Source organism: Microcaecilia unicolor, chromosome 3 (genome assembly GCF_901765095.1).
Source record: "Microcaecilia unicolor chromosome 3, aMicUni1.1, whole genome shotgun sequence".
Taxonomy (NCBI): Eukaryota; Metazoa; Chordata; class Amphibia; order Gymnophiona; family Siphonopidae; genus Microcaecilia; species Microcaecilia unicolor.
This window is the reverse complement of record NC_044033.1, coordinates 203,650,389-203,672,786: the sequence shown is the minus strand read 5'-3', so window position 1 is coordinate 203,672,786 and position 22,398 is coordinate 203,650,389. Positions and strand designations below refer to the sequence as shown.

At 50.0% G+C, this 22,398-nt stretch overlaps 1 protein-coding gene across 1 annotated transcript in view; it reads right to left on the bottom strand.

Moving 5' to 3' along the window:
• AKAP8 (A-kinase anchoring protein 8) overlaps positions 1-22,398 on the bottom strand; it is a 144,553-nt gene that overhangs the window by 75,018 nt on the left and 47,137 nt on the right. Inside the window, 1 exon segment of the mRNA XM_030197177.1 lies at positions 15,909-15,947. Within this exon segment, the coding sequence (XP_030053037.1) occupies positions 15,909-15,947 (39 nt within the window).

Here is a 22,398-nt window from a genome sequence, read left to right as displayed (position 1 = left end):
GGCAAGCAGTGGCTTCCCCATGTCTGTCTCAATAGGAAACAATGGGCTTTTCCTCCAGGAACCTGTCCAAACCTTTTCTAAACCCAGAAACGCTAACCTCCGTTACCACATCCTCTAACAATGAGTTCCAGAGCTTAACTATTCGTTCAGTGAAAAAATATTTTCTCCTGTTTCAAAAGTATTTCCATGTAACTTCATCTTTATACTTTTTGAAAGAATTTTAAAAAAAATCGATTCACTTCTCGTTCTACATGACTACCTGCATCTACTGGTAGGGATACATAACCCTATGTTAGGACAATTCACATAAGAGATAAGGAAAAACCGTTTTATAATAATGCTCTAATCAATTTGAATGCAAACTCTCCTCTTCCATATATACCCTATTTGAGCCAGTCTAAGGGCCTCTTTTTACTAAACTGTGTTAGCGATTCCTGGTGTAGTAATGCCGACAAAGTTCATCAAACTGGCTTGATAAAAGAGGCCCTAAATATATTAAGTCTACAAATAGGTGGAAAAATGTGGGATACAAATGTAACAAATAAATAAATATTAATGACTGTGTTTTAGGACAAAGTCAGGACTAGATAATATATATATATATAATCTTTTTTTTTTTTTTTTACACAGCAAAGAAAAAGGACAGAACAAGGATCCGTCCTAGTAGAAGTCCATTGCCATGGCTCAGTATAATAAGATATTATTCAGGCGGTCACCTGAATACAAATGTTATGCAAGTGGTCTTTAATAAAATGTATACTAGCCGGGGGGGGGGGGGGGTGTCAAGATGGCGGCCTGAACTCTGTTGGGAGACTATCGTGACTGCTGGAAACTTTTCTTCTTTGAAATATGCCTCACACTAAGCGGAAGGGAGCGGCAAAGGTAAAATTATGTATCATACCTGATAATTTTCTTTCCCTTAATCATAGCCGATCAATCCATAAACTGGTGGGTTGTGTCCATCTACCAGCAGGTGCAGATAGAGAGCAATCTTTTGCCTCCCTATATGTGGTCATGTGCTGCCGGAAATTCCCCAGTATGTCGATATCAAAGCTCCATCCGCAGGACTCAGCACTTACAGAATTACACCCACAAAGGGACACTCTGCCCAGCTCACCACCACCGGGGCAGTGGGAGGGAAACCACACCCGCAGACATGGGGGGAACTGGCTTATCCTGCTACCGCAACCGCGGGAGGAGCTGGCTTACCCTAACACCGCCGAAGTGGGAGGGATAAAAAGCTACCCTACAGCCGCATGAAGCGGGAGGGAGCGCCGGCATAATTTAGTTATCAATTGGAAGAACTTGAACACGAAGTCCTCGTGAACAGGAAATGAAGACTGAACTTGAACCTGAAATATAACCAGAACACAAACAATACAGATATCTGGGAAGGGCTATGATTAAGGGAAAGAAAATTATCAGGTATGATACATAATTTTACCTTCCCTATCATCAAGCCGATCAATCCATAGACTGGTGGGATGTACCGAAGCAGTACTCACCCAGGGCGGGACATGGAAATCCCTGAACGCAACACTGAAGCCCCAAACTGGGCCTCGGCCCGAGCAGCCACATCCAAGCGGTAATGCCGTGAGAAGGTATGAGCCGACGACCAAATAGCCGCTCTGCAAATCTCTTCCAAGGACACAGATCTGGACTCCGCCATCGAGGCTGCTTGTGCTCAAGTAGAGTGTGCCTTCAGCTGAATAGGCGGAATCTTCCCTGCTGCCACATAAGCTGCCGCGATCGTCTCCATGACCCAACGTGCAACCGTAGGCTTAGATGCCTGCAGACCCTTACGAGGGCCTGCGAACAGCATGAACAGGTGATCCGACTTCCTGAAATCATTGGTCACTTCCAAGTATCTGATGATGACCCGTCTAACATCCAGGTATTTGAGCGCAGGGTATTCCTCTGGGTAATCCTCCCTACGAAAGGAGGGTAGGTAATGCTGCTGATTCACATGGAATCGAGAAACAATCTTGGGCAGGAAGGAAGGCACCGGGCGAATCGATACTCCTGCCTCAGTGAATCGCAGGAACAGCTCTATACACGAGAGCGCCTGGAGCTCGGAAACTCTTCTGGCTGATGTGATAGCCACCAGGAAGACCGCTTTCAACGTCAGATCCTTCAGCGATGCCCTTGGCAAGGGCTCGAAGGGCGGCTTATGCAAGGTCCGTAGCACCAGACTGAGATTCCACGTAGGCACTATCGAGTGCAGAGGGGGGCACAGATGATTAACTCCTTTGAGAAAGCGTACCACAACTGGCTGTGAAGCCAGGGAAGCCCCCTTCAGACGACTCCTGAAGCAAGCTAGAGCCACCAGCTGGACTTTCAGTGAACGGAGCGACAGGCCTTTCTCCAGCCCCTCTTGCAGGAACGCCAACACTGAAGATATTGGAGAAGTGAAGGGCAATACAGAGCCTGCCTCGCACCACGACGCAAAGGTACGCCAAACCCTGGCGTAAGTGGTAGAAGTAGAGCGCTTCCTCGCTCTCAGCATAGTGGCGATGACCTTGTCTGAGAAGCCCTTCTTCCTCAGCCGCTTCCGCTCAAGAGCCAGGCCGTAAGACCAAAGGGGGAGGGATCCTCCATCACTACGGGACCCTGATGTAAGAGGCCCCGCTCCGCTGGCAGCCGCAGAGGGCCGTCTACCGAGAGACTGACTAAGTCCGCATACCAGGGACGTCTGGGCCAATCCGGACCCACCAGGATCACCCGGCCCGGATGTTTTGCCACCCGGCCTAGCACTCTGCTCATCATGGGCCAGGGCGGAAACACATAGAGAAGCTCCTGTGCCGGCCACTGCTGGAGAAGAGCATTGACTCCCAGAGATCGAGGGTCCCGTCCTCTGCTGAAGAAACGCGGCACTTGGTAATTGGCCGAGGACGCCATCAGATCCAGGCTCGGCTGGCCCCAGCGTTTCGTGATGTCCAAGAATGCCCGAGCAGACAGTTGCCACTCTCCGGGATCCAAGGTATGGCGACTGAGAAAGTCCGCCTTGACATTCATGACTCCTGCAATGTGGGCCGCCGACAGCTGTTCCAGATTCGCTTCCGCCCACAGGCATAGCCTCATGGCCTCCTTGGCTAGAGGGGCGCTCCTGGTACCTCCCTGGCGATTGACCTAGGCCACAGCCGTGGCATTGTCCGACAGGACCTGCACAGGCCTTAGAACCAGTACCGGGAGAAACTCTAGAAGCGCCAACCGAATGGCTCTGAGTTCCAGGAGGTTGATGGACCATTTCGTCTCTGCAGGAGACCAGAGCCCCTGCGCTGTCCGTCCGAGGCAGTGGGCTCCCCAGCCCGTCAAGCAGGCGTCCGTCGTGACGACAAACCCACTCCGGGGTTGTAAGAGGCATTCCTGTGGACAGCTTGCCTGGCCTCAGCCACCAGCTCAGCGCCTTTCGCACCGCTGGATCCAAAGGAAGGAGTACGGCGTAATCCTCCGAGACTGGAGTCCACCGCCGCAGAAGAGAGTGCTGTAGTGGTCTCATATGAGCCCTGGCCCAGGCACTACCTCCATCGTGGCCGTCATTGAGCCCAACAGCTGCACATAGTTTCAAGCTCGAAGAGTAAAGGAGGCTAGGAACTTGTCCACCTGGGTCCGAAGCTTGACGCTCCGGTTGTCCGGCAGGAACACTCTGCCCACTTGGGTGTCGGATCGAACTCCCAGATACTCCAGGGACTGAGTCGGACGCAGCTGGCTTTTCTCCCAGTTGATGACCCATCCCAGGGAGCTCAGAAGAGCAATGACCCTGTTCTTTAGCTCTCCCGCACTCCGCATAGGAAGGGGCTCGGATCAGCCAGTCGTCCTGATAGGGATGGACTTGCACTCCCTCCTTGCGGAGGTAGGCCGCGATGACCACCATTACTTTTGAGAAGGTCTGCGGAGCTGTAGCCAACCCGAACGGGAGGGCTCTGAACATGAAGTGTCGGCCCACTACTGCAAAGCGCAGAAAGCGCTGATGAGGCGGCCAGATGGGAATATGTAGGTAAGCTTCCTTGATGTCCAGGGAGGCCAGGAATTATCCCTTTTTCACCGCAGCTATTACGGAGCGGAGGGTCTCCATCTGGAAGTGCCGAACTTTCAAGGCCCGATTAACTCCCTTGAGATCGAGAATAGGCCGAGCAGAACCTTCTTTCTTTGGCACCACAAAGTAAATGGAGTAGCGCCCCTTGCCAAGCTGATCTACTGGCACCGGGACCACTGCGCCCAGGCGGATCAGGTTGTTCAAAGTCTGCTGCACGGCAGCTGCTTTGACCTGGGACTTGCAAGGAGAGTTTACAAACCTGTCTCTTAGGGGTCGGCAGAACTCTAGCTTGTAGCTGTCTCTGATGACTTCCAGAACCCAAGCGTCTGAAGTTACCCTGGTCCACTCGCCCAGAAACGAGGACAACCTTCCTCCTATCTGCACTGGGCCATGGACCAGGTCCCCGTCATTGGGTACGCGACCCTGGGGGCGGGCCGGAGGACGAACCTCCGGGACGGCGGTCCCTGCGAAAGGAATGTTGCTTGGGGGAGAAGTTCCGTTTGAAGGAAGCGGAGGCAGAGGAGGGCGACTTGCCCGGGCGATACCGACGGGCTTCCTGGAATCGGCCCTTAGAGGGACCAGGACGGGCTCTGCCGGCCCGAGTCCTGACCTCCAGCAACCTCTTGCCCTTGGACGTGCCCAGCTCCGTCACGATCTTGTCCAGCTCGTCCCCAAAGAGCAGCTTGCCTTTAAAAGGCAACTTGGCTAGGCGAGATTTAGAGGCATTGTCAGCAGGACAGTGCTTCAGCCAGAGCCACCGCCGTGCAGAGACCGTATGAGCCATACTTTTGGCCGAGGCTCTCAAAACATCATACAGCAAGTCTGCCAAGTAGGCCAAACCCAACTCCAGGGTTGGCCATATTCCGCCCTCCAGGAAGGATCCGATAGGGAAGCCCGCTGCAAAACAGTCAGGCACGCCCTAGCCACGTAGGAGCCACAAACCGAGGCTTGCAAACTCAGAGCGGCCGCCTCCATTCTCCTGTCCTGAGCGTCCTTCAGGGCAGTACCACCTTCCACCGGCAGCGCCGTTTTCTTAGTCACGGCAGTGATTAAGGAATCTACCGTGGGCCAGACAAAGGCTTCCCATTCCCCTCAGGCAAGGGGTACAGACGAGACATAGCCCTGGCTACTTTCAGGCTCGCTTCAGGGGCATCCCATTGCGCTGAAATTAAGGTCTGCATGGCTTCATGAACGTGGAAGGTTCTAGGCGGGCGCTTCGTTCCCAGCATAATGGCGGAGCCAGTAGAGGCTGAGAGAGGGCCTTCCTCCGGAGAGGCAATCTTCAAAATGCCTATGGCCTGCACAAGCAGGTTGGGCAAATCCTCTGAGCGAAAAAGCCGCACTGCAGAAGGGTCGTCCGTTCCATCCGAGCGAGGATCAGTCTCTTCCGAGCGAGGATCAGTCTCTTCCATAGAGTCCGCTAAGGATCTCTGGGAGAACAAAGACACGTTGCTGTCATCCACATCAGAGGAGACCGAGTCCTCCGGGGGTGGAAGATCCACCCGAGGGCGCTTAAGCATAGAGGCCTCATCACCCCTATGAGAGAGGTGAGCAGGGGCAGTGTTCTGCATAAGAAAGGCCTGATGCAGCAGCAAAATGAACTCAGGGGAGAAACCCCCCAGTCTGTGCATTTCTGCAGCCTGTGCCGCGGCCCTAGAGGTGCCCTCCATCTGTGCTACCAGGAGCGGGGGAGAAGCGTCCAAAATGGCGTCTGCTGCGAAACTCCGAGAAGGAGCCGCGCGGGAAGAATGGTGCTTTAATTTCGCCGACTTTTTACCGTCGCCCGAGTCAAGGACGACCAAGCTGTTAATGTCTCCCCCCTCGAGGGCGGCCCAAGGAGACGCCGTCCGAGCAGCGTGACAGGTCACGACCGGGAGGGCAGCCAGCGAGGGATGGGCGCCTAAGGCGAGAAAAGCCGCCGCGCCAGAGGAAAAACCGGGGAACTCTCCTGGCTCCGAAAGGGCGCCCAAAAAAGGCGACTAACTTCGAGCCCCCTGCTAGGCGCGCGAACGCGTTCTGGGGAGCGTCTTTTCGCGCCCTTGCCATCCGAGGCCATAGCCACATGGAGACCGTTCGGGGAACCCCCCCTGCCCGCTAGTAAAAGGTAAAAATTACCTGCTTCTTGCTCCGAGCAGCGACGACTTGTTCCAGTGAGCAGCTGCAAATGGACGTCCTTTTTGAACGTTTTTAAAAATCTTTTTTTTTTTTCTTTTTTTAACGAAGCCAGCGGGAGGGGGGAGAAAAGGAGGGACCTGGCACCACCAGGTTTGAACTTGCTCACGAAGAGCCCTCAACCCCAGGTACTCAACAAAACCTAAACAATTAGGCTTGGAGACCTACTACTACTACTTAACATTTCTAAAGTGCTACTAGAGTTACGCAGCGCTGTACAATTTAACATAGAGGGACCTAGCCAGAGCTGCTGCTGTGCGACCACATACCTGCTGAGATAGAGAACATACTGGGGAATATCCGGCAGCACATGACCACATATAGGGAGGCAAAAGATTGCTATCTCCACCTACTGGTAGATGGACACAACCCACCAGTCTATGGATTGATCGGCTTGATGATAGGGAAGAGCCAATTGCCGAATGCAGCAACGCTGACTCCGACCCAGCAGACTCTCGACCGCTTTATGCAGAGTTTCCCACAGGAGACCGAATTGGCAAGTCCGATGTTAAGCCCCGACGAAGGAGCATCGGAGCTTCTGGGACTGGAGGTATCCCTCACGCTGCCGGAGTTGATCCCTCCTCCTTGCCCTGCTAAGGCCCGAGGTGAGGAAACCCTGCTTGATGCGGAACGCGCTGCAAGCAGGATGTCGGTCGGCAAGTTACCTCAGAACCCAGACGGGGAGGATTTATCGTCTCGGGAAAACCAAGGAGAGGTGACCCTAATGGCTGTTTGGAAAGCTGTTCAAGATTTGACAGTAGCTGTGACAATCTATGAGTGAATTTGCTACAATTGTGAGTAAATTAGAGAAATTTGATGCCTCGGAGAAAGTTAAAAATGACTCTTAACCAAGCTGAACAAACATAAGTGGTTGTAAATGATTTAAAATCTTCAGTAGAAGTCCTGATGAAAGAAACAATTCATCGAAAAATTGAGCAAATGGAAAATAATAGACATTTAAATTTAAGACTTTTGAACTTCCCTATTTCACCTATAATTAAATCGAATGAGCTGTTTAGAATGTATTTGCAGGAAGTAATACAGATCCCTTCTTCTAATATGCCTCTGTTTAATAAGATTTATTACTTACTTTAAAAAGAGGTCTGGAAGCTGAATCAGTAAAGAAAGTACAAGGAGTTGCTCAAGAGTCTCATAATTTGACTGCTTTTTTAGAAGATTCAAATTTGGAAATAATTAACCAAGGGACTTTGCTCGCTCAATTTGTGTTTGAACAGGAATTGAACCAGGTCTTGAAATTATACTTTAAAAATACCTCTAAATTGTTTCATGGTCAGAAAATATGGATTTACCCAGATGTTGCGAAAGCAACTCAGGATAGAAGAAAACAATTCTTGGATTTAAGAGACGATACTAAAGCTTTGGGGTGCAACATTTTTGTTGGCTTATCCCGGCAAAGGTATGTCTTACCTGATAATTTTCTTTCCATTAGTCCTTCAGATCAATCCAGAGACTTGTGGGTTATGCCCCTCCTCCAGCAGGTTAGATAGAGAGAACACAGAAGTTTGGCTCTATTGAGCATGTGCAGCCATCCTTTCTTCAGTATACACGATACCAAAGCAGTAGGACATTAAAGTATAACCATAAACCAGTCTCCTGCCTCTGCAAAAGCAGCATAATTTAGGAGAATTCTCCAAGCTGCCATAAAGTACAACATGTAACTGCAACTTACATAAACCTGTATAAACTATCCAATCACAACAGGAACGTGAACAGAACCGACTGAAACATACTGAGTATAGCCGCCGTTACGAAAACGAATCCCAGGGAGGGCCTCTGGATTGATCTGAAGGACTAATGGAAAGAAAATTCAGGTAAGACATAATTTTACCTTCCATAGCGTCCTCAGATCAATCCAGAGACTTGTGGGATGTACCAAAGCAATCCTCATCAAGGGTGGGACCGCACAACCCCGGCCGTCAAAACTGACGCTCCGAAAATCGCTTCCCGACGCGCTTCTACATCAATCCGGTAATGCTTCGCAAAAGTATGAACAGACGACCAAGTCGCTGCTTTACAAATGTCTTCCAACGGTACAAGACGCGACTCTGCAAATGATGCAAGGAGGATGCAAGGAGGCGATCAAGGAGGACAAAGCCGTAGCGGAGAAATTAAATGAATTCTTTGCTTCGGTCTTCACCGAGGAGGATTTGGGGGGGACACCGGTGCCGGAAAGAATATTTGAAGCGGGGGAGTCGGAGAAACTAAACAAATTCTCTGTAACCTTGGAGGATGTAATGGGTCAGTTCAGCAAGCTGAAGAGTAGTAAATCACCGGGACCTGATGGTATTCATCCCAGAGTATTAATAGAACTAAAAAATGAACTTGCGGAGCTACTGTTAGAAATATGCAATCTGTCCCTAAAATCAAGTGTAATACCGGAAGACTGGAGGGTAGCCAATGTTACTCCGATTTTTAAGAAAGGTTCCAGAGGAGATCCGGGAAATTATAGACCGGTGAGTCTGACGTCGGTGCCGGGCAAGATGGTGGAGGCTATTATTAAGAATAAAATTGCAGAGCATATACAAAAACATGGACTGATGAGACAAAGTCAGCACGGATTTAGTGAAGGGAAGTCTTGCCTCACCAATCTAATGCATTTTTTTGAGGGGGTAAGCAAACATGTGGACAATGGGGAGCCGGTTGATATTGTATATCTGGATTTTCAGAAGGCGTTTGACAAAGTGCCGCACGAAAGACTCCTGAAGAAATTGCAGAGTCATGGAATCGGAGGTAGGGTATTATTATGGATTAAGAACTGGTTGAAAGATAGGAAGCAGAGAGTAGGATTGCGTGGCCAGTATTCTCAGTGGAGGAGGGTAGTTAGTGGGGTCCCGCAGGGGTCTGTGCTGGGTCCGTTGCTTTTTAATGTATTTATAAATGACCTAGAGATGGGAATAACTAGTGAGGTAATTAAATTCGCCGATGACACAAAATTATTCAGGGTCGTCAAGTCGCAGGAGGAATGTGAACGATTACAGGAGGACCTTGCGAGACTGGGAGAATGGGCGTGCAAGTGGCAGATGAAGTTCAATGTTGACAAGTGCAAAGTGATGCATGTGGGTAAGAGGAACCCGAATTATAGCTACGTCTTGCAAGGTTCCGCGTTAGGAGTTACGGATCAAGAAAGGGATCTGGGTGTCGTCGTCGATGATACGCTGAAACCTTCTGCTCAGTGTGCTGCTGCGGCTAGGAAAGCAAATAGAATGTTGGGTGTTATTAGGAAGGGTATGGAGTCCAGGTGTGCGGATGTTATAATGCCGTTGTATCGCTCCATGGTGCGACCGCACCTGGAGTATTGTGTTCAGTACTGGTCTCCGTATCTCAAAAAAGATATAGTAGAATTGGAAAAGGTACAGCGAAGGGCGACGAAAATGATAATGGGGATGGGACGACTTTCCTATGAAGAGAGGCTGAGAAGGCTAGGGCTTTTCAGCTTGGAGAAGAGACGGCTGAGGGGAGATATGATAGAAGTGTATAAAATAATGAGTGGAATGGATCGGGTGGATGTGAAGCGACTGTTCACGCTATCCAAAAATAATAGGACTAGAGGGCATGAGTTGAAGCTACAGTGTGGTAAATTTAAAACGAATCGGAGAAAATTTTTCTTCACCCAACGTGTAATTAGACTCTGGAATTCGTTGCCGGAGAACGTGGTACGGGCGGTTAGCTTGACGGAGTTTAAAAAGGGGTTAGATAGATTCCTAAAGGACAAGTCCATAGACCGCTATTAAATGGACTTGGAAAAATTCCGCATTTTTAGGTATAACTTGTCTGGAATGTTTTTACGTTTGGGGAGCGTGCCAGATGCCCTTGACCTGGATTGGCCACTGTCGGTGACAGGATGCTGGGCTAGATGGACCTTTGGTCTTTCCCAGTATGGCACTACTTATGTACTTATGTACTTATGTACTTATGCTGCTTGAGCTCTCGTGGAATGTGCTCTAATGTGAAGAGGAGAAGACTTTCCCATCAAAAGATACGCTGACGCAATCGCCTCCTTAAGCCATCGAGCAATTGTTGCCTTAGAGGCCATGTTCCCCTTCTTAGCTCCCGCAAACAGCACAGATGGTCTGACTTCCGAAAAGAATTAGTCGCCTCCAAATACCTGATTAGAGCCCTCCGAACATCCAAGCAACGTAGAGCCCGAAAGTTGTCAGGATAATCCTCGCGCTTGAAAGAAGGCAACACCACTTCCTGGTTAACATGAAAACGCGTAACCACTTTAGGAAGAAAGGACGGTACCGGCCTAACTGATACTCCCGCTTCCGAAAATCGGAGAAAAGGGTCTCTGCACGACAGCGCCTGAATCGCACTCTTCTCGCTGAAGTCATAGCCACCAAAAACACTGTCTTCAACGTAATGTCCTTCAGAGATGACTTACCCAAAGGCTCAAACGGAGGTCGCTGTAAAGCCCTAAGTACCAAATTCAAATTCCAAGCTGGCACTACCGGCACCCGAGGAGGCCTCATATGCCCCACTCCGAGGAGAAAACGAACCACATCTGGATGAGAGGCTAAGGAATGCATCCCCAAACGCCCCCTAAAACACGCCAAAGCTGCTACTTGAACCTTTAGCGTGCTCAATGACAACTCCTTATCCATTCCTTGTTGCAGAAAAGCCAAGATAGTCCCCAGAGAGGCAGAATGCGGATTAATCCCTGCCACGGAACACCAAGAAACAAAGGTTCTCCAGACTCTGGCATATGCGGTCAAAGTAGAACACTTGCGGGCATGTAACACTGTCACGATCACGGCCTCCGGGTAACCCTTACGTCTCAGACGTGACCTTTCAATAGCCAGGCCGTAAGCCGAAATGGAGCGTGATCCTTCATGAGCACCGGACCCTGCATCAGAAGATCCGGCAGATGCGATAGATGGAACGGGCCGTCGATCAGGCAACGAATCAAATCCGCGTACCAGGGACGGCCTGGGCCAATCCGGAGCAATCAGAATCACCGACCCCGGATGATGAGAAATTGTGGCCACCGTCCGACCGATCATTGGCCACAGAGGAAACACAAAGCAGCTCGTCCGGCCACGGTTGAAGAAGAGCGTCTATGCCCTCGGACCCCGACTCCCTGCCCCTGCTAAAAATCCGAGGCACTTTTGCGTTGGAGAACCGAGCCATGAGGTCCAGTACCAGAATTCCCCACCGATCCGTAATCTGTTGAAAGGCTGCTGAAGCGAGCTCCCACTCGCCGGCATCCAAGCGATTGCGACTGAGAAAGTCGGCCTGTACGTTTAGCGCTCCCGCAATGTGAGCCGCCGACAACAGCAGAAGGCGGCCCTCCGCCCAACTGCAAATCAGAGCCGCCTCCTTCGCTAGCAGAGCACTTCTCGTCCCCCCCCCGCCGAGTGACATAGGCCACCGCCGTTGCGTTGTCTGAGAGGACTCGTACCGGCTGACCGTTGAGAAGCTCCTCGAACGACAAGCGCCAACCGGATTGCTCGAAGCTCGAGCAGGTTGATCTGTAGCTTGGACTCCTCCTGTGACCAAATGCCCTGTGCAGCATGCCCGAGACAGTGAGCCCCCCATCCCGACAGACTTGCATCCGTCGTCACTACACGCCATTCTGGAGTGGCCAGAAGCATTCCCCGAAACAAATTCTCCACCTTGAGCCACCACCGAAGAGCAAAACGAGCTCGCGGGGACCAGGGAATTCTGATTGTGTAATCCTCTGACAGGGGAGACCAGTGATCAAGAAGATGCCATTGCAAAGGACGCATGTGACTTCGAGCCCACGGAACGACCTCGAGCATCGCTGCCATCGAGCCCAACACCTGGACATAATCCCAGGCCCTTGGAGCCGGAATCTGAAGAATGGCACAAATTTGCTTCACCAATTTCAACTGACGCTGTTCCGTGAGAAACACTCTGCCCACCTGTGTATCTAGACAGGCTCCTAAGTATTCCAGAGTCTGGGTTGGATCTAGATGACTCTTTTGTAGATTGATCACCCAACCCAGCGAGCGCAGATCTGTCACCTTCTGAGTAGCCTGAATACACTCTGATTGAGACGGAGACCGGATCAACCAGTCGTCGAGATATGGGTGAACCTGCAGACCTCTGGTACGCAGAAAAGCCGCTACAACCACCATCACCTTGGAAAACGTGCGAGGGGCTGTGGTCAATCCAAAGGGCATGGCTCTGAATTGGAAATGCTGACCAAATACTGCAAACCGCAGGAACCTTTGATGAGGTGGCCAAATGGGAATGTGTAAGTAAGCCTCCTTTAGGTCGATAGCTGCCAAAAACTCTCCCGGCTGCACCGCCACCAATACCGAACGCAGCGTTTCCATCTGGAAGTGACGGACCGCAAGGGCCTTGTTGACTTCTTTTAGATCCAACACTGGACGACAGGCCCCGTAAATAGAGTAGCGGCCTTGCCGTACTTCGTCCTCCGGCACGGGAACCACTGCCTCTAACCAAAGAAGTTCTGCCAAGGTGGCCCGCACCGCTGCGCACTTTATTGGTGAGTTGCAAGGAGACTACACAAAACTGTCTCCTAACATACGTGCAAACTCCAGTTTGTAGCCATCTCGAATAATGTCCAGCACCCATTCGTCTGTAGTCACCCTGGCCCATTCCTCTCCAAATTGGGACAGGCGTCCTCCTATCGGTGGAGAGGACTGAGCCAGGGCCCCATCATTGTGCACCTCTACCTCCTGACTGACCTCGGGGAGTGACAGGCTGAATTTTACGCTCTTGACAAAAGGGCAGCTGTGGTTTCTGAGAGAAGCGGGACTTTTGAAAACTGCCGACTCTACCAGGACGATACCGCTTTGCCTCCTTAAATCGTGGTCGAAGAGATCTGCCCTGGGATTTCGACCTATCCTCTGGCAACCGACCCTTGGAATCTCCCAGGTCCTTAACAATCTGCTCTAGCTCTTGACCAAACAGAAGCTTCCCCTTAAAGGGTAACCGTGCCAACCTAGACTTAGAACGCAAATCCGCGGCCCAATGCTTCAACCAAATCCAGCGCCTAGCCGCTACTGCCAGAGAAACTCCTTTAGCGGACGCCCGAAGGATATCATATAATACATCCGCTAGGTAGGCCAACCCCGACTCCAGGAGAGGGAGAACTTCAACCAAATCCTCCGGTGACTGCCTTCTGTACCCATGACAGGCACGCTCTAGCCGCGTACGAACCGCAAACCGAGGCCTGTAAGGTCAAGGCCGCCATCTCAAACGAAGAATTGACCGCCGCCTCGAGCTTTTTCTCCTGGGGATCTCTAAGAGCCGCCCCATCTTCTATGGGCAATGCGGTCTTTTTAGCCACCGCCGAGATCAAAGAATCCACTACCGGCAGGCGTAAGGACTCTAAGTCTTCCTGCCTCAAGGGACAAAGCATGGCCATAGCCCGGGCCACCCGGAGACTAGCCTCAGGGGTATCCCATTGGGCCCGAATGAGAACGTGCATCGCTTCACGAATATAAAAGGATCGCGGCGGAGCCCTAGTGCCCGACATAATAGAAGCACTAACCGCGACTGGCACCGCGGGCTCCGGCGGTGACAAATTCAACACCTGCAATGCGTGCACAATAAGGGCATGTAATTCATCTCTTCTAAAGAGCCTAGCCGCAGTAGGGTCGTCCCCCTCACCCGCGGGAAGCTCCCACTCTTCCAGGGTCTCTGGGCAGGACTCCCCTGACCCCTGGTCACCCTCGAACTCTTAGTGACCCGATTCGCTTCCCGCAACTTGACCGCTACCGACGGAACTGACATGGCCAAAGAGCCTTACCTCCTCAGTCACAGCCCTGCTCACGTTCCAAGAAACTCTGAATGTAAAACTGTCCAGCCTCAGACCAGCAAATTTAGACTGTGTTGTGGAGAAGTTCCGAACGCTTTCTTTGTGGTTTTTTTTTTTTTTTTTTTAAAGAGGCAGGAGACCACTACAGCCGAGTACAGGGAATTGCTCAGGCTGACAGGGGGAGAGGGGTAGGGACCTGGCACCACCAGGTATATCCCAAATGTGCTCCAGCACCTCAACCCCACCAGAAGCTCTACACACCCGAGGGAACGGGATAGGAGCCTCAGATCACAGAGCTGCACAGAATGCTCCCTACTACCTGCTTAGATAGAGAGAATACTGAAGAAAGGATGGCTGCACATGCTCAATAGAGCCAAACTTCTGTGTCCTCTCTATCTAACCTGCTGGAAGAGGGGCATAACCCACAAGTCTCTGGATTTATCTGAGGACGCTATCCACCTTATAATTGAAAGAGAAAAACGCCTAGATTTCGACCCAAATCAGGAGATAGACGTTTATCTCACAAAAACGAATAAATCGGTATAATGGAAAGCCGATTTTGGACGTTTTCAACTGCACTCCATCGCGGAAGCGTACAAAGTTGACGTGGGCGTGTCGGAGGCGTGGCGAAGGTGGAACTGGGGCGTGGTTATCGGCCGAGGAGAGATGGGCGCCTTTCGCCGATAATGGACAAAAAGTATGCGTTTGTAGCTAGAATTTAGGGCACTTTTCCTGGACCCTGTTTTTTCACGAATAAGGCCCCAAAAAGTGCCCTAAATGACCAGATTACCACCAGAGGGAATCGGGGATGACCTCCCCTGACTCCCCCAGTGGTCACTAACCCCCTCCCACCACAAACAATGATGTTTCACAACTTTTTATTTTCACCCTCAAATGTCATACCCACCTCCCTGGCAGCAGTATGCAGGTCCCTGGAGCAGTTGTTAGGGGGTGCAGTGGACTTCAGGCAGCTGGACCCAGGCCCACCCCCCCCTACCTGTTACAATTGTGCTGCTTAATGCTTAGTCGTCCAATCCCCCCAAACCCACTGTACCCACATGTAGGTGCCCCCCTTCACCCCTTAGGGCTATAGTAATGGTGTAGACTTGTGGGCAGTGGGTTTTGAGGAGAATTTGGGGGGCTCAACACACAAGGGAAGGGTGCTATGCACCTGGGAGCTCTTTTACCTTTTACCGGTTGGTGTCCTGGCATGTGAGGGGGACCAGTGCACTACGACTCCTGGCCCCTCCCACGAACAAATGCCTTGGATTTATTCGTTTTTGAGCTGGGCGCTTTCATTTTCCATTATCACTGAAAAACAAAAATGCCCAGCTCACAAATTGTCGAATAAAACATGGACGTCTATTTTTTTTTTCGAAAATACGGTTCGGTCCGCCCCTTCACAGACCCGTTCTCGGAGATAAACGCCCATGGAGATAGACGTTTTCGTTCAATTATGCCCCTCCACGGAATGCAGGATTAACTTTCAGGGGAATAAATATATTTTTTACAATCCCTCTCAGCTGCGAACATTTTTGGAGATAAACTAAGCAGCCGTCCTAAAGAAACAATTAATATCAACTAAAAGAATAATATGTGGGTTTAAGGTTAAGCCGATTTATTTAAACAATCTGTGGTTAAATTATCTCCTTTGATTCCTATCGCCCCCCCCCCCCCCCCCCTCTCGTTTTGGGATTGAGGTCTAAGGAAGAATGTTAATTACTTATCAATTTTGATAGTAATGTTTACCTTTTGAATGTTTCTTTCTGTGTTTCTTTGCAAGTGTATATAACTTGTAATTATATACAAAATCAATAAACAAACAAATATAAATATATCTATGCAGTCTTGGTCTCAAGTGCAGAGGATAAAAAACAAAAGGCCATCCTTAACTTACTACAAATTGAAGTACTTTGGGTGGGATCTTACCTTGAGCATCAGTTACCCCAGTACTCCAAGCTCCATATCCTGTTACAGAGAAACAGTATTTAAACAGGTAGGAAATCATTTCACAGTATAAGCAAACATCCTACCAACACAAATATAAGTGAGTGGGTAAAGCAAAGCTGCTTACTTGTAACAGGTGAATCCTGCTCTTTATGGAGAACACTTGTTACAGGTAAGCAAGGGTGCTATTTTTTCTTTCAACAAGCAGGACTGAATTGGTCACATAAGTGGATGATTCAAGCTCATAGTCAATGCAATATTTTGGAGAACTGCCCCACTGTTGAGGAGCAACCCACTGCTATATTTATGCACGTTGCATAGTTTGTGGGGGTCAGATCAATCAAGCAGTACTATCAAGAGCACTGTTTATGTCTGAAAACTAGTCCAGACGAACTGTAAGTATAAGTGAGTACCACACATCTGCTTTGCAGATGCTGCACGTCTTAGGAGAGTTGGAGCATAAGGAGTAGCTGTACTGGATCAGACCAAGGGTCCATCTAACCCAATATCCTGTTTCTAACAGTGAGTCCAGGACACAAGTACATGGCAGAGTCACAAGAAGTTGCAAGATTCCATGCTACTTAACCTCAGGGATAAGCAGTATTTTTCTTTAGGTCTACCATACCAATTTATGGACTCTTCCATCAGGAATTTGCTTAATCTTTTTTTAAACCCAGCAATATGAACTGTTTTTACCACTGCATAATGGATACATATACTTACTGGTTGAGTGATTTAAAACTTTATGCTTCTGCTATCTTATCAAACAATGAAGTTCCTTTGTGTTTTATCATTTTGTTTCTTTAATATTATAAACCGCTTTGATATGTGTCTCTTTAAAGGTGGTATATCAAAATTCAAATAAACCAATACCTTGCTCCAGCAAGGAATTTCAGAGTTTAACTATAAGTAATGCCACACTGGGAAAAGACCAAGGGTCCATTGAGCCCAGCATCCTGTCCACGACAGCGGCCAATCCAGGCCAAGGGCACCTGGCAAGCTTCCCAAACGTACAAACGTTCTATACATTTTATTCCTGGAATTGTGGATTTTTCCCAAGTCCATTTAGTAGCAGTTTATGGACTTGTCCTTTAGGAAACCGTCTAACCCCTTTTTAAAGTCTGCCAAGCTAACCGCCTTCACCACGTTCTCCGGCAACAAATTCCAGAGTTTAAGTACGCGTTGGGTGAAGAAATATTTTCTCCGATTTGTTTTAAATTTACTACACTGTAGTTTCATCGCATGCCCCCTAGTCCTAGTATTTTTGGAAAGCGTGAACAGACGCTTCACATCCACCTGTTCCACTCCACTCATTATTTTATAGACCTCTATCATGTCTCCCCTCAGCCGTCTCTTCTCCAAGCTGAAAAGCCCTAGCCTCCTTAGTCTTTCTTCATAGGGAAGTCGTCCCATCCCCGCTATCATTTTAGACGCCCTTTGCTGCACCTTTTTCAGTTCCACTATATCTTTTTTGAGATGCGGCGACCAGAATTGAACACAATACTCAAGGACCCTGGGCGCAGACGCCAAGCCAAAGTAGCTCCAGCATTTGAATAGTCATCCGCATGGACTGTAAAGCTCCATCCTGAGAGGTGCTCTTCACCAGCCAATAGTCCAAATAAGGGAACGCTTGTACTCCCAGTCTGCGTAGAGACGCTGCAACAACTGCCAGGCACTTGGTAAAGACCCTGGGCGCAGACGCCAAGCCAAAGGGCAGCACACAGTACTGAAAGTGCTGCGTTCCCAGCCGAAACCGCAGATACTTCCTGTGAGCTGGAAGTATCGAAATGTGGGTGTAAGTATCCTTTAAGTCCAGAGCATAGCCAATCGTTTTCCTGAATCATGGGAAGAAGGGTGCCCAGGGAAAGCATCCTGAACTTTTCTCGAACCAAATATTTGTTCAGGCCCCTTAGGTCTAGGATGTAGGTCTAGGATGGGACGCATCCCCCCCCCCCCCCCCCCCCCCCGTCTTCTTTTCCACAAGGAAGTACCTGGAATAGAATCCCAGCCCTTCTTGCCCTGGTGGAACGGGCTCGACCGCATTGGCGCTGAGAAGGGCGGAGAGTTCCTCTGCAAGTACCTGCTTGTGTTGGGAGCTGAAGGACTGAACTTCCGGTGGGCAATTTGGAAGCTTGGTTTCCAGACTGAGGTTGTATCCTAACCGGACTATTTGAAGAACCCACCGGAGGAGGTTGTCAGAGGCCACCTTCGGTGAAAAAACTTTAACCTCCCCCCTCCCCCGACAGGAAGATCGCCCGGTACGGACACATTGATGGTGGCTATGCTCAACTGGAGCCAGTCAAAAACCCGTCCCTGGTTTTTGCTGGGGAGCAGCAGGGGCCTGTTTAGGCGCACGCTGTTGACGAGAACGAGCGTGCTGTGGCAGAGCCTGAACCGACTGACGAGGAGTGTACTTACTGCCCCTAGAGGCGTAAGGCGCACTTCTTGTCCCTTTAAAAAACTTCCTAGATGAGGAAGCGGATGCAGAAGGCGCCCGGCGGGAGAGTCCATAGCGTTATCACGCTGATAGAGATGATCAATCAACTCTTCGACCTTCTCACCGAAAAGATGATCCCCCCGGCAAGGGATATCCGCAATTTTCTGCTGAGTACGTTCTTCCAGGTTAGAGGCACGCAGCCATGAGAGTCTGCGCATCACTATACCCATAGCAGAAAACCTGGATGTCACATTGCAAGTATCGTAAATGCCCCTGGACTTGAACTTGCGACACGCCTTCTGCTGCCTGACCACTTGGCGAAAAGGCTCAGCCTGCTCCGGTGAAAGTGCATCAACCAAGCTTTCAAGCTGCCGCACTGAGTGCCGCACACAGTTCCGCTCGTGAAGAGCTGGTACGACTAAATTTTGGAAGCGAGCATGCCAGCCTGATATGCCTTTTTCTCAAAAGAATCCAAGGTTCTATGTTCTCGCCCCGGGGGCGCCGAGGCAAAGTTCCTAGAATTCTTAGCTCTTCTGAGGGCGGAATCCACCACCGCAGAGTCATGAGGCAACTGAGGCAGGACGAAACTGGGTTCCCCGGGGATCCGATACTGGGATTCAGCCTTTTTAGGAATAGTTGGACAAGAAAGAGGCTTCTCCCAGTTCCTCATCAGCACTTCCCTGAATGTATCATGAAAAGGAGCTGTGGTAGAAGACTTAGGTGGAGATGAAAAATCCAGGACCTCGAGCATCTTGGCCCTGGGCTCATCCACAGTCTCCACAGGGAAGAGAATGGCCTCAGACATTTCCCGCACAAAAGATGAAAAAGACAAGCTCTCCGGAGGGGAAAGCTGTCTTTGAGGGGAGGGGGTCGAATCAGATGGAAGACCTAGAGAATCCTTGGCAGAGAAGACTCCATGGCTCCCATCTTCATCAGATGAGCCAACGGATGGGGCTATAAACTCAGAAAGAGCAGCCCAGATCCGAGCCTGTCTCGACATGGAGGTGCGATGACCTCGATGACGGTGTCGAGAAATCGACTCCCCAGGAGACTCCGGTGAAGCTTCCTCCATCGAAGGCACTGGAGAGTCAACCTCGGAAAGCTGCCGACCCTGATACCTGAAGCGGTATCGGAGAAGGAGACCTCATCTACAGAAGCTGTCGGGAAAGGCTGCGGTGCCAGTGTGGACTCCGGAGGGAGAACCTGCAGAGGTTGGGGAGCTAGTACCGGGCTGCTAGGCGACCTGCGCGTCGATATGTCCATAACAGAATGCTTTGATGACCCGGAGCTCGCGGTACCGCGTCGAGAAGGAGAACAATGACAGTGCTTCCTGGCCTTCGCCTGACGCCCGTCATCGAGACTCCTCGGTACCGGAGAGGAAGACGTGGAATCCACATGCTTCCTCGGGGCCGGATCCGATACAGGTCGGTTCCGGTGGGCCTGCAAAGCAGGAGGCGCCGAAGCAGGTGGAGACCCGCTCGATGCATCACTGCTCCCAGCGTGCATCAGTCTTTTAGCAGCCTTCACCAGGTCTTCCGATGCCAGCGCTGCCATCGACGGTACCTATGCCGCCGGTACAGACGCCGACAACGAGGTACCAGACTGAAGGAGAAATTAGATCATACCTGCTAATTTGCTTTCCTTTAGTCCCTCCGGACCGGACCAGGATTGAACTGATGGGTTGTGCTCGCCTTCCAGCAGATGGAGACTGAGAAAAAACTGTGACTCCAGAGAGCCAATAAGAGCCCTGATCATGTGACCCTAGCCTCAGTATTTGAACAACAAAGCAGGAAAGAAAGACTTTCTGTACCGTATGGAATCCTAGGAGCCACAAAGTACCCGGCAATGCCACGTATCAGAGCTCACCAGCAACTCTCACCAGAGAAGTGGTACGGCCCGTTTTTTTTTTTTTTTTTTTAATAAATTTTATTAAATGAAAATCCCGTGCAAATATAATTGCAAATATTCAGCCGGATAATTTCCAACGCATACTTTTAGATTAACTTTGTCCAACTGTTTATAGTTCCCCTGCCCGCCTCCCCCCCCCCTTCCCCCCCTCCCTCCTAGTTGATTGACAAGGTAGGGTCCGGTTGTGCCATCCACTCCATGTATGGGTCCCAAACTCGTTGATAGGGTAAGAGTCGACCCAATCTCATAGCAGTCAGCTTAGACATCAACTGAATATAGTCCAATTTCCGCAGGATCGCCTTTAGGCCCGGTAAAGTCTGTTGCTTCCATGCCGCCGCCAGCACTAGTTTGCTGGCCACCAGTATCTGGGTGGCCAGTTGGTGCGCGTACTTTTTGCTGCCTTGCAGTCTTATATGTAGTAAACAATGGTCTATTTTCATGGGAAAAACAATTTTAGTTATGCTAGCGATCAATTTCAACACTCTCATCCAATATTGTTGAGCCTGCAGGCAAGCCCACCAAACATGGACCATGTCCCCCACCATACCACACTGACGCCAGCAGAGAGCAGACCCTCCCTTAAACATCTTGGCTAGTGTCTCTGTGGTGTATAGTACCAGCAATATAATATTTTATAGCCATTTTCTACCAAAGCATTAGAGACTGACACTTTAAGTAAGGACATGAACACCCTTCCCATATATGGTATTCATATGGAGCCCCTAATATTTCTTCCCACTTCTGAGTGTAGTACAGAATGGGGCGTGATTGTAGGAGAAGTGCTTTGTAAAGCAGAGATATCCCCCCTCTTCCACCTCCTCCAACCATTGCCCGCTCTAGCTGTGTTTCCTCTAAACTCAGCTCTTCCTTTGTGCGTCTCAGAATAAAATCCCTCAATTGGCGGAATTGGAAAGCATTGGAGGCAGGAATCCCATATTCCTCTTGCACTTCCTCAAATGTAAGAAGCTCCCCATCCTCCAATACCTGACCCAATTCTCTTAGCCCCCTTTGTTTCCATTTCTTAAAGCATTGATCTGCAGATCCCGGGCCAAAACCTGGCGCATACCGAATCGTCATATGCAAGAAAAAATTGCGCCCTCAGAAAAAGTTGGTACGGATTTTACTCCAAATAATAAGTGGCCACCCCACAATTGGGGGGGGGGGGGGGGGCCTCTTTTATTATCCCTTTTAACACTGTCAGGTAGCCAAGGTATTGCTTTGAGCGGGTGGGACTTACACCAAGACTGCTCCATATCTTTCCATGCCCTCGCCCTCCCCTGGTGCCACTCAGCTAATATTCGGAGATGGGCCGCCCTATAATAAAGCAAGAACGAAGGCACTCCCATCCCCCCATGTGCTCTTGGCTGATGCATTACTGACCTCCGCACCCGTGGTGGCTTTCGCTTCCAAATGAAGGAAAATACCCACCGTTGCAGGCCTCTGAAAAATTTATAGGGTATCGAGATTGGGAGCGCCATAAATAGATATAGCATTTTGGGCAATAAAATCATTTTAACCGCACTGATCCGTCCCATCCAGGAAATTGTTAGGCCCTCCCACTTATCCAGCTCTAGTAGAAGCTCCCATAGTTTTGCTGAGAAGTTAGCCCCATACAGGCCCTCCCACCTTTGTGTTATGTTTACCCCTAGATATTTGATATATTTGGGAGCCCAGCGATAGGGGAAGGTAGCCCTCAGCTCCTCTACTTGATCTGCTGGTATAGTGATATTTAGTGCTTCTGAATTGTCCATATTAACTTTGAATCCAGCCACCCAGCCATAGTGGGGTGGGCCTGCCTCCAAATATCACTTAAGGCATAGGCAGCTCCTTGTGACTCTGGGCAAGTCACTTAACCCTCCATTGCCCCATGTAAGCCGCATTGAGCCTGCCATGAGTGGGAAAGTGCGGGGTACAAATGTAACAAAAAAAAAAAAAAAAGTATGCAAATTTCCAAGAAATCGAAGGACTGACAAGCTGCCAAAGGAGACCACTGAAAACGGGGTAGCCTGCCTAACCAACCCACGGAAACTGACAAGGGACGACGAAAACTGTTCACTGTGTATATTCTACAGACATACCTGCAGTGAGGATGTTTAATCTGAACCACAAGAACATAGTGCTCCACTA